The sequence below is a fragment of the Parambassis ranga genome, chromosome 21 (genome assembly GCF_900634625.1).
Source record: "Parambassis ranga chromosome 21, fParRan2.1, whole genome shotgun sequence".
In the NCBI taxonomy this organism is placed as follows: domain Eukaryota; kingdom Metazoa; phylum Chordata; class Actinopteri; family Ambassidae; genus Parambassis; species Parambassis ranga.
The window spans coordinates 20,298,382-20,311,142 of NC_041041.1; the positions used below are offsets into that span (position 1 = coordinate 20,298,382).

A 12,761-nucleotide genomic window follows, 5' to 3' on the forward strand; every position below is an offset into this window, starting at 1 on the left:
CCTGTGGCAGTGCAACTTGGTGGTAACAGCTTGCTAATGTAGTTATGCAGAGAAAAGCAGGGACATTCACACCATGCAAACTGTGGAGGAAGTTTATAGCCTGTGAAGTACAAGCAGAAAATCTACTCAGCGACAAAGGTTAAAAGGTTTTGAGAAATATGGAGACAACATTATTAAAGTGCAGAAAAATAACTAAGTCTAGTTTAGTTCCCACTAAGAGCTCATATGGGCAAACCCACGCGGGGCCACCATGGAACCTGTGGACAAAACCCACTTGGGACCCATAATGGCTGCCCACTCCTAACCCATGCAGGGCCCACATATACATGCTATCCTAAACCATACTTAACTTATTAATATAAAATATTTCTATCCAATTATTTTAATTAAAATGCATTAAACACATGTTTATTTACTATTCAACAGTAATAAAATAAAAACAAAAAAAGAATAATAGAGGTCATTCATACGGACTCTACGTGACGCTAACAAACAGAATGTAGGTTATGTTTACCTGCCTTGAGTCGTGTCAGATATCCCTCCGCCCAGTGTGCAAGTAGTCCCGCCTCTGATGCTAACGCCAAGCGGGGCGGAGCCAGGTAGCAGCCGGACTGACACGTAACAATCCTGCGTAAATGTTCAGGAAGAAGCTGCATCTTTTCCTCTAGCTGACTCTGGCTGTGACCCCCCTCACTTCAGGCTTGATGTATAGTTGATTCGGACTAGAGGCCTGTTTGGACGCCTACAGAAGCGACTTTAAAGCGGGACGGTCTGACAGACAGCGCCTCCGCTCAAAATGAGATTTTCTGTGTTTATTTCTGTGCTGCGGTCGGTCGGCCCGGTGGTAATCGGTATTTCTTTAGGGTTCACGTTGAGTTTATTGAGTGTAAACTGGACGGAAGAAGCGTGTTATGCAGACGGTACGGAGGTTGAGGATGTTACTGTAGGTCAGGATGGACTGCTCAAAGGAGCCCGAAAGCCCAACTCAATATCGACTGTCAACGATGTGGAGTCCGAGGAGGATTTTGAACCAAGAATAGTTCCATACAAACAAGTCCAGCAGAGCGCCCCGAAGAAAGTTTTCAGGTAAGTTATGTGCGCCCGGTCACTTTAAGCGGTGGACACGGGCTGAAAGTAAGCTCACACTGCGTGGCTCGAATCCAGGTCACGTTATTATACTCTACAGTAGCTACAGTAGGCCGCAGTGTGGCTCATCCTCACTGAATGAAGGTCTGTGATGATGATGATGAAATCTGTTATTGCACATGTCAGCCGTGCAGGTGAGACTTCCTGACATGGCAACATGTAACAGACAGGTAATAACAGCGTGTCTCCCTCTCGGATGCTGTGAGCCCAGATCAGATTCCACACTTACTGTGAAATATGTGAAGTTTGCCCCACTTCCACTGCTGCCAGTTACTACAGCAGATTAATTACATATCTGATTCTACATTTTCAGGATTTCCTGGATAGAGACATTATAAAATAAAGTTTGATTTGATTTGAGTTTTGTGAAAGAATCCCTGGAGACAGGTTAGATGTGGGAGTATTTAACCAGCAGGGTTCTTAGCCCTCCAGTAGTGTTATATGATTCTTGAGTAGTAGTGTATGTGTAGTGCAGTTAGTGGAATAGAATGCACTTATCATGGTTCTCTAGAGGCCAAAATGATGTGCTTATATATCTTGTTTGTGAAAACACATCCAAAACTCAGTTATTAAGGAATTATGATACATAATAAAAAGTGTAAACTATTAACAGATTAATGGTGCCTAATTAATGGTGGATTATCCACATGATTAATTTCATTCCAGTGTTTTCCCATGGATTATTGGAGCTGTAATACAGGCCATTAATGATGCAATATACAGTTAAACATGGTAATAAAAATGAAGTAAAGCTGCTGTTTATTGATGAATCACAATTCAAGTCGTTGCTTGTTAACTTTTCCAAAGAGTTTTATGTTCCTGGTTAGATTGTGGATGTATCATCAGAATTGTGTTCGTCATCATTTTTTCAGGGCTAAATACATCAGCACCGAGCTGGGGATGCGAGAGCGCCTCTTTGTCGGCGTCCTGACATCCAAAAACACCATAAACACCCTGGGCGTAGCTGTCAACCGCACCATCAGCCATCACCTGGACACTGTCGTGTTCTTCACCGGCTCACGCAACCGCAAAGTCCCTCATGGCATGTTTGTGGTTTCCCACGGAGACGAGAGACTGATCTGGAACATGTTCCAAACCATCAGGTACATTTTAGACCATTATATCAATGAGTACGACTGGTTCTACTTTGTCCAAGACGATGCCTACACAGAGGCCGACCGGATCCGAACCCTGGTGGAGCACTTGAGCATGGACCGGGAGCTCTACATGGGCAGTCCTGAGGAGTTCATAGGTGGGGAGATGGAAGGGAAGTACTGCTACGGTGGGTTTGGTTACATCCTGTCACGCAGTCTGCTCCTGCGACTCCAGCCATTCCTGGAAAACTGTAGAAACGACATCCTGAGCGCCAGGCCTGACGAGTGGCTTGGAAGATGCATCATCGATTACACCAGCATGAACTGCGTTAGTGAATATGAGGTGGGTTGAAGCGGTTAATAGTTTAGTGTCTGAATACTTCACAGTAGCCCTCAGCTGAAATGAATGTTAGGCTGTGGAGAAAAAAATGCTCAGAGTCTGTCCTTCAGAACAGCTGTGTGTGACAGGTTACAGCGGGGGTGCTCCTTCTCCGCCAAAAAGCAAAACTGTCACGGCAGAAATCATGCTTTGCCTCTGGGACTGCACTTAAAACTGACAGACAGCTATATAAAAGTGTAATTACAATGCTAGCACAGAGATGGTATTTATATTACAGAGTAGATTGCTAATACCCTTTAGCCTTTTTCTCCCACAGCAACAGCAGCAATAGGTAAACAGGCAAGGAGAGCACAGCTGAGTGTTCAGTTTAGATTCAATGGTGTGAAAATCCCCTGTGGACCAACATGCTCTGCTTCTATAATGTCATTAGCATTTAAGGTCAAACAAGCTCCTTCCAAATGCCCTCACAGGTGATTGTGTGTCATTGAGCATCGAGTTTGCTTCCAACATTTTAGTAATCACATACAAGAGCCTAGATTTAATGTCTTTTGCTAGCATTTTCTCTTCTTGTAGCCTTGACCAAAGTAGAAACCATTTTGTTTCACAGCTACATGGCTCTCTCAAGTGCCATGAGCTAGAACAACTTCAGCAGCAACCCCCCCTCTCTGCCTTAGATAAGACAAACAGGGGGTGGGGGGAGTTAAAAGGCCTGGTATGGGTGAAGAAAACAGCTTGAACACAGCACCAGACATCAATTTTTTCCTGTTAGAGAGAACACTGAGGACAATTAGGCACGGACAATGCCTCACTAAGTGTGCAGCTACAGGCTGTAAGCTGTTGGCAAACATTTGCAACAGAGTGGCTTCACTGCTCAGTTAAGCACTGTCTCCATTCTTTGTTCTTTTAATAGCTTGATCAGATTGGATTCACTTTTTTTAATCACTCAAGCTCCTTATGTTGTTACTGTTTTCAGCTTAAATGTCCGTGTCCGTAATTCCTGTGTTAGTCACACTGTTGCAGGTTTCACCTTTCAATTCTTTAATGTTTTATTAAGGTAAAAGTTTCCCTTGAATGTCACACTCCTGGAACAAACACAGTCCTTTAGGGATTGTGCTCTTGTAAAAATCCAAAGATGCTTTCTTACTATGTGAATCTGTGTTGTACAATTATGGTAAAAAAACCAGCCTGTCTGCAGTGCAGTGGAGGCCAAGATGCTGCCTAGATGGCATGTAATGTTTGTCTGAATGGAAGCAGCGCAGCATAACAACCAAGCTTGGAATAACATTAGGCATGTTTCTGTCATGCCATCACGCCTCATGAAAAGACCGACTGTGTTTCTTTTCAGGGACTTCAGTACCACCATTATGAGCTGGGGAAAAACTCGGATCCAAATAAAGAACAGAGCGAACAGTTCAAAAGAGCTCTGACCGTCCATCCAGTGTCTGACCCTGAGCAGATGTACCGGCTGCACAGATACTTCACTGAGATTGAACTCCAGAAGACTTACGATGAGATTGCTAAGCTGCAGGTAAGCTGATTTTCAAGTGTCACAAGCCACCAGTGAATCAGTCACGAATACAAACCTGGCTTCTTTCCACTTACTTATTGTTAATATGCATAAATTAGCATAAGTGGCTGTCTAAATTGTCGCCTCTCATTTTTTGGCAGGCTGAAATAAAAAATGTCAGCGTGGTTGCTTTTGAAGGCAACCGAAGTGCTCAGTGGCCAGTGGGGATCAATCCACCTTTTGAGCCCAAATCTCGTTTTGAGGTTCTGAAGTGGGAATACTTCACGGAGGAGGAGATTTATTCTTGCATCGACGGCTCTCCCAAATGTGAGCTGCACGGCATCGACCGCATGGACGTGGCTGATGTCATTGACACAGCCATAAGGGAGCTGAACAAGAGGTACATGCCCGTGTTACACATGAAGAAGCAGCAGCTGATTAATGGCTACAGGCGTTTCGACCCCATCAGGGGCATGGAGTACACCTTAGACCTCCAGCTAGAGGTTGTTAACCAGAAAGGTCACAGCCGTTCCATCACCAAGAGGGTTCACCTGGTGCGACCTCTGAGCCGGATAGAGATCATTCCCATGCCCTATGTCACTGAAGCTACAAGGGTTCACATCATTATACCTCTAACTCTGCAAGACCGGGACTATGTCAACCACTTCCTGGAAGTCTTTGCCTCAAATGCCTTTGAGACAAGTGAAAATGCAATCCTAACGTTCTTATTCATTTATGACCCAGTGGAAGCACAGCAGGTTAACCAGAATGATATATTTGCCAGTGTGAAGAGCCAGATTAATGTTTATGAACGCAAATACCCAACAGTGAAAATCCCTTGGATAAGCGTCAAGACAGAAGCACCGTCCCAGATCAAATTCATGGACATCATCTCAAAGAAGCACCCAGTGGACACACTGTTCTTCCTGGCTAAAATCAGCACAAACATCAACTCTGAGTTCCTGAACCGCTGTCGCATGAATTCCATAAACAACTGGCAGGTGTTCTTCCCCATCCATTTCCAGGAGTACAACCTAGACGTGTCCTATCACAACCAGCCGCATCCTGCCAAGGTCGATCTGGTCAAAGACGCCGGTCAATTTGACCGCCAGTCATTTGAAGAAGCCTGCTTTTACAACGCAGACTATATGACAACGCGCACTCGAATGGTCGCGGACGTCCAAGAGAATGAAGAGATCCTTGAGAGCCTGGATATCTACGACATGTTTGTGAAGTATTCAGGTCTGCACGTGTTCAGGGCTGTAGAGCCGGCATTACACCAGCAATACCATTACCAAACTTGCAACCCGAGACTCAGCGAGGAAATCTATCACAGGTGCGTTCAGAGCAACCTGGAGGGACTCGGCTCACGCTCCCAGCTTGCAATGCTGCTGTTTGAGCAAGAACAAGGAAACAGCACATGAAAAAACGCTGCAGTGGTTAAATGGACCATAAAAGATGTGTTGTCGTAGCTTCTTGATGCATGGTAGAATTTTGGGGGACAATTCCACCCATGAGTCAAACCTCCCATCTTCTGCATGCATCAGAGGCTTGAGTTGTTGAGAAAATGAATGCAGTACATTCCTAATGACAGTTTTATATGAGACTCATCCATACAGATGAGGTGCTAGAACCAATGCTTTAACTATTCTGACAAATTTAAAAACTGCATCAAGCATCAAGTTTCGACCACTACAGGGCATAAAGTTCGATTTTTATGGTGAACGTGTCCACCACACATCTAGCAGGACTACTTACATTAACCATGTAAGGGTACAGTACTTGGCTGTCTACAGTTTTGCTTATTTGAGCTGAGCTACTGTCTGAAGCAGCTCATCTTTGTATAGGAGCAGGTAGTTAAAAAAAGAAAGAACCAAAATGAAGTCGAAAAAGCTTTAGCAAAGATTGCTTTTCAGTGGGGTCAGAAGTTCTAGCAGCAGAACGTCCTTTGAGTTCATGCTAACATCAAAGGTCTTTTTTAAAATGGGAGCTTTAGCTCGGATAGATTTACATCTGTTTATTGCACCACAGTGTGAAACATTGTACTTTTGGAAATGTTACTGAGTATTTAAAAAGTGCAGTTTTTTTTGCATATGTGCCTTGACACTTGACTTTTCACATGCTGGCTGTTCTGAAATGATAGTTTTACAAGTTCAGGTTGGTTTTGTTACTACGTGAGTTATTGTTATTGAGAGCTTATTGTTAACAGTTAACTTTACATTTCTTAGTGGTGACTCGGAAATATGATCCCAACCATCCGCAGACTGCACACGTGCCTCAAAGCAGGGAGCGTAGCAGGGGGCAGCGTTCTTGGAGGTATCTGTTGGTTTTCACAGCACAAAATATGCGCGGTCTAGTGACTGCTTCTCTCCTTGAAGATGTTTGATGTTACAAGATAATTTACATGCAAGAGGTGGCAGAGAATCATGAATAATGGGTGGAAATCACCTCGGTAAACGTCTGAAGTGATTGCCCAGGTTTTTTCAAGCCTTCTCCTTAAAGCGAGTGGTACTTCAAAATAGAATATAATTAGTTTACAATGATTCAAATTAAGAATGTATGTACGTTTTTTTTCTTCACATCACCAAGTATAAACAGTTTATGTACTCAAAAGGACAAACATGTTCCAAAGGATCACAGACTACATTGTTTAGCGGTGTCATTGTCCTCCATTTGCTGAACTCGGTGGTAGAGCAGCGGGAGGTCTTTTCTGCATTACTGAGCAGCAGTGGTGGAGGCAGTGGGACACCTGAGAGTTATTAATGTGCAATATTCAAGCTGGGCATGTGTGTCTGATGGAGGACAGGACTTTTCATTTCAAGACATAATCAGATGACTGGTACATTCTGTTGAAAAGTAAATACACTGTAATACCTTTTAATGTATTTTGCTGACACTAGACACTTTTTTGTCAACAAATTAACTGAGGAGTACATATAATTCACCCTTTATTTAAGTGTAATTGGAAACACTACATCCACAGTGGTGGTTCTGAACAGTGTTGGCTGTATGTGAAGACAGACCACTGAGGTCTCTGTGTAACGCATCTCTTTTTTTTCCACGAGAGCAGTCTCTTTCACCAGCTGACTCAGTATGAATGTTCTTCCTATAATTTCTATGTGATGCTTTTGATGTGCATAATTGGAAACTGAACCTTCCAAAAACCACTGTGAAAGATGGAGGGCTGAGATTACAGTATGAAGTTATTGTGTTGATCCGTGTCGTCTTCCGTATATGCGAGAAGCCTAAAGATTAATCATCCACACACAGCCGCCATTACTGAGTAGTATTTTGCCCGTAATTTATTTACCTGTCAAATCTCCTGAATTATGCAGATCCTAAATACTTCTGCACTAACAGAGGCTCTCTCTGTACTTATATAAATATTTTATAGACACTCTATTTTTAAACTTTACTTTTAGCTTTATTTACACAGCAACTGATATGTTATTATTTGTCATTAAATCAAACGTGTTTTATCTCACTCCTTTTGATGTCAGATGCATTTAACTTTTAGTTTTGATTAAGTATTTAATTTAATTCATATAAAAGAACTGATTTCTCTTCACGAATGAGAAAGGAAGGTCATTTGGTATGATTTTCTGTGTATAAAGGTCGATATGTTTTGGTTTTTAAGCAGATAACAGTAACTGAGTTCTGTCCTTATCTGGAAGTTATAATGTGCCTTGCTGTGAGAAGACAGTGTTATGCTCATCTTCTGCTTCAGACTTTCAAATCCTCCCCTCCTCCTCCTCTCTTTTGCAATATCTTAACTTGAGATTATTTTTCCTTTACAATTTTATGCACATGGATACTCATCAAAACCAAAGCGGTACATTTTAATTAATGATTATGTGTTATTGTGTGCTGTAATTTTCCAAAATAAACTGTGAATTATTGTAATTTTTAAATAAAAATTATTTGAATATAGCATTTTTTTTCTGAATAGTCTGTTATAAAATAAGATTTTTTTTCCTAATGTTGCATCTCCAGTTTGTCCTTTAGGTGTCAGCAGAAGAACATGTTTATGGTCTGCAGCACAGGCGGGTAATAACTGCCGGCTGCTGACGGCTGTAACTGAACAACATAGAAAAATCACTTTTTTTGTTGTTTTCATAAGAAGAATATAGTTTTAATCCATCCAGCCTTGTTCCTATACGACTGCCGTGAACATTCCTGCCCTTGTCAGACACGAGGTATTCCTGGTGTCTGGGTTGGGTAAAAACAGGGAAAACGTTGCAACCTTAATTATAGCTTTAGTTATTTCAAGGGTCTATATGCACCAGCCTGAGGCATGCTGTAAAACCGCATAACTACAGAGCAGCTGGAAGTTAATTGTAAGTCATTATTTTGTACTTCGTTTTACATTCAATCTCAAGACTTTCTCCTCCCATGTGGGGACATTGGTTGAAGTCCTCCAAGAAATGCTACTAGAAAGATTTCTCCCCCCTGAGAATAACCTTTATCCTCTAAAAACTGCCTGCGATGTCTAAGATGAGTTAAAGAAAAAACACTGAGTGAAGCGGGCTCTGGATTTAAGAGGCACTGTTTTTATATCTAAACTTTAATAGTCATTGTATTTACCATATTTAACATTTATAAAATGTGTTCTAACAGAGGAAATAATCACAAGATCACACTTATGTACAAAAATGTAAGCATTCTTTGTTACTGCAGGGACGGTGGGTCTCCAGTTCTGTCAGATGTGGGGGGGGGGGGGGGGGGGAATTTCTCCTTATGAATCCCTGACAGCTGCTTGCATCACCCTGCATTATATTTTCTCTCAGACCTCAGCTCAAAAATATTCAGCTGTAAAAAAAAAAAAGGGACAAAACAGCAAAACTTAACATCTGTTGCTGGCTGGATTATATTCATTTTATGGATAATGTCATAAGCAGATTCAGGCTCAATGTCATGGAGTTATGAAAAAAAAGAAGAAAAAAAAAGGTCAGGTCCCAGGAGCTGTGCTGCAAGAAGGGAGCTCACAGAGTAGCGGCTCCAGGAATCCCAGGAATGTGAGCTACATGTTGTCAAGCAGGGAAGCTGTCCCATCTGCTACAGTACAGACGTGCCGCCCACCGCGCAGCCCTGTGGCCCTTACACAGGCTGCTGTTGTAAAATCAGCTCTTTGTAATTGTGTGTGTTTTTTTCCTTCTTCTCCTTTTTGTCAGTGTGTCTAAAAACAGATTTATGTAAGGCTGTGTTTTAAAGTCCAGCTTAACACACCATCTTCAAAAAAAAAGCAAGAAAGAAAAAAATGGACCAAACTCTAAAAATGCAGCCCTGTATCCGTCTCTACACAGCAGCCCCCGTGACTTCTCTGAGGATAGCTACAATTATTGATGACAGAGGAGAAGATTGTTATGCATAGCCTGTACAGGATGCCATCAGAGACTGTGATTGGGAACCTTTTGAAAATGTCAAAGTGACACATGATTATGAATATTAAACAGCCATGTATAGCCCATGATTACTTGAAAGGAGGAGGGGATTTGACAGATGGAGGCTGCAGAATCTCACTGTGAGCCAAAAGTGATGTATGGCAAAACATCAATCAAACTAACAGAAAGATTTTTATCGTTCATTAATATGGAATCTTGTAATGTGACCTATTCCATATATTTCTCTGACATATGTAAAGAACGGTTTATCTGCCACAGTTTCTATAGTAGCTTTACACATACATGTCTGAACAGAAGCATGATTATCTGTTGGCGTGTCCTTATAATCATAATTAAGCTAAAAGCACATGTCTTGTGATATGGCATGTGAGGTCACATGTTACGACTGAACGTGAGGCATGATTGGTTAGCAGTAAGCTACACAAACAACAGAAATGACAATAAAGCATGAGTCCTTCCTAAATGAATACCTGTCAAAATAAGTCAAAAAGAATCTACATGAACCCAGATAAAAAGACACTGACATTAGTGCTGAGTCAAGTTAGGTAAGCAGGTTTAGTGTAACCTAGTAGCCTTGTTTACAGCACAGGGACTCAGGCATAGCCAACAAAACACGATAAGTGGCCAAAGAATTCTCTATTATACTCCACCCAAAGAAAATCTTTTTATTCAAACTCCGGTTTCACATCTCAAGTTGCTTGTGACTTCAAACAAAGCAGACAGTCTCAGGCCAGATCTCCTATGTGGTCTCAGGTTATCCACTGGCTACAAAAGCTGAGGACAGGCCATCAGATAACAGCTGATGGGTTCAGGATTTGTTAGACAAACGTGTCTAATCCTGTTGTTGGACAATTTTTTTTACAACAAAACAAAAAGGTAGAAATGTCAGTAAAGGGAGCATGGGACACACACACACACACACACACACACAGAAAACAGCACAGGATGTCACATTTCTGCTGGTTCCTTGGACGTAATGATTCCATTGTTTATACAGCACAGCATGTGTTTTTTTTTTTTAGCTGAGGTGGCTGCTGCATGATCTCCTTCACCATGTTTGGGGTAACTGGTCGGGTGCAATCTGCAGCCTCGTCACTAGCAGTCACTGTAGACCCTGCACGTTGGCCCTTTCATTGACCTGGTTATGGTGCGTTCAGGTAGTGGGGAAAAAAACAAACTTGATTTCTATGATAGTGACATATGAGTCACTCTGCCCGACTCTGTTTCTATTCTTCACTCACTCTTTGTTAAATTGTGCTCTTTAAATTTTATGGTTTTCTGGTCTGACTCTGAATAAAAACATATATCAGCTGCTGGAATATTGTCTGTTTACATTACAACTTTACAGAGCTGGATTTAGAAGACAAAAACCTCACTGCTGAAGTCATTATCTTCTATCTTTCTCCCTAAATATTCTGATTCTTATCCTTCTCTTTTCATGGATCAGCTTGGCTGAGCTCTGTCGGTCTAATGTGCTCAGTCATGTGTGCAAAAATGTTAGAAAGTGCGCATGCAAACACACACACACACACACTCACGCCTGGTCCACACTGTAAATAGCAGCTGCTCTTTTTACAGTGGTTCAAGCCCACAGCTGAAAGAGATGACTAGGCAAAAATAAAAAAAAAATAAAATTCTGTCTCTTATTGCTTATGTCAGCTTAAAGTTATGATGCTAACCAAAGTGAGGAGTGGCTGCTGGGCAGAAATGAGTGGAATACTTTGAGTACAACTAAAAACACAATCCCTTCCTCATCCATATGCAAAGGTTGTCTTGTTAAAAAAAAAAAAAAAGGTATAATAGGAAAGGATGGAGATAATAGTCATGATCCATAAACAGTCCGTTCTGGTTACCTGCACAAATGTGTTGATGTAGATTGTAAGCGGACAGCAATTGCTACAATCGTGATCGCTATTTTCATATAAAAAATCTGTCTCAAATGTATAAATAACTAAAATGAATATTACATAAGTTATATATTAACTAAATATAAACAACATCCATTGAAACAGAACTTTTAGAACTCTTTATGTACAAATACAATGCTACTCTCTAACACCTTAACCACAAACCAGACAAAGTGTTATCATGTGGAAAGATGCTGCTAGGTTTTTCTAAGCCAAGGTCGTACATTTCAGCCTAAATGATCCCCCCTCATACTTTGGATTGTGTCTGACACAAAGGCTTGCTCACTGAAGTATTGTCATCTTGTATATAATATAGAACATGTACATAATAGATTCTCTTTAAATAATTACATAATTTATCATGTGTAATGACTTGATATGGTACAGTGTGTCCATGAATAGGAGGAGAGATGATGAAAGGATACCAATAAAAGAAACAAATCTGAGATGCTAGCAGAATAAATAAATCCGTTTTTTTTTCTTTTTTCGGAGTATAAATTGGATCAAGGTGACATGCAGTCCTCCCTCCTTGTTCTCTTGTAGTGAGGATGTACCAAAGTCGGTCCTGAAACCACAAATTGAAGCAGAGAAGAGTTGAGTAGGGGGGCGGGGAGGGTCCCATCCATTAAGAGACAGACAGAAAGAGAGAGAAAAGAAGCCGTGTCCGATTTGTGCCTACATACTGTACGTATAAGTGGTTTGTTTAGCAGCACAAGTTTGGTGTTTGACTTTGGCTGTAGCTTTTCACTGGTGACAGCAAAGGAAATGCCAAGGGTCTGTTACCGATCTCAACACAGACAGAGCTCTTATCTTTTGGTGTCACCAGGACCAGAAACAATGGTTGGCTTTAGCAAGCGAAGTCCTCAAACACCCCGTGGTGTCCGGCGCGATGGTGGTGAGGGTGAGGGTGAGGGTGAGGATGAGGGAGGTGGTGGTTAGGAAGAATCGTGTTGGCGTAAGCCCCCTCTGGGTGACTTCGAGTCATGTCATTGGGCTCCTGTTGAAGGGACAGGAAACAAATCAAACTTCAAGATATGCTTCACGGATCACCTTGCAATTGCAGAAACTGCACTTTCTCCATGTTTACAGCCTGTCCTCATCTCTACAAACTCCTTCATGACTAAGAGATAAGACTCCAGTAGCTGATATAGATCTGCGATAAACAGTCTATTGTTAAGAACTACGTAACTTCAGACTAAAGTTTTGCTACAGTAAATCTGGGCTCCAGGGGGGGATGTTCTTTGCACAGTGCTTAAGACTAATTAGGAACATTACACTCTTTATTATATTAGGAGCAGAGAAACATTAACTCCTCCCTCCCTTACTTATTCCTTTGTTGTTTTTTGTATGCAGTTACACCGCTGC

At 41.6% G+C, this 12,761-nt stretch overlaps 2 protein-coding genes across 2 annotated transcripts in view; one reads left to right on the forward strand and one right to left on the reverse strand.

The window, feature by feature from the left end:
* The first annotated feature begins 623 nt into the window (after window positions 1–623).
* Window positions 624–8,017, forward strand: chpfa (chondroitin polymerizing factor a). The gene is made up of 4 exons (XM_028394105.1): window positions 624–1,086; window positions 2,019–2,583; window positions 3,926–4,108; window positions 4,249–8,017. The coding sequence occupies exons 1-4, from the start codon at window positions 797–799 to the stop codon at window positions 5,509–5,511; spliced, it is 2,301 nt and encodes a 766-aa protein (XP_028249906.1). The 5' UTR covers window positions 624–796; the 3' UTR covers window positions 5,512–8,017.
* Window positions 8,018–12,056: 4,039 nt separating this feature from the next.
* The window catches only part of asic4a (acid-sensing (proton-gated) ion channel family member 4a), a 77,041-nt gene continuing 76,336 nt past the window's right edge, over window positions 12,057–12,761 (reverse strand). Inside the window, exon 10 of the mRNA XM_028393670.1 lies at window positions 12,057–12,393. Coding sequence (XP_028249471.1) covers window positions 12,244–12,393 — 150 coding nt within the window. The 3' untranslated portion in view covers window positions 12,057–12,243. The remainder of the gene's footprint in view (window positions 12,394–12,761) is intronic.

Coding starts and splice junctions, on each gene's coding strand:
- chpfa (XM_028394105.1), top strand. CDS start 797: ATGAGATTTTCTGTGTTTATTTCTGTGCTGCGGTCGGTCGGCCCGGTG. Junction 2,584..3,925: donor ACTGCGTTAGTGAATATGAG/GTGGGTTGAAGC, acceptor GTTTCTTTTCAG/GGACTTCAGTACCACCATTA. Junction 4,109..4,248: donor ATGAGATTGCTAAGCTGCAG/GTAAGCTGATTT, acceptor ATTTTTTGGCAG/GCTGAAATAAAAAATGTCAG.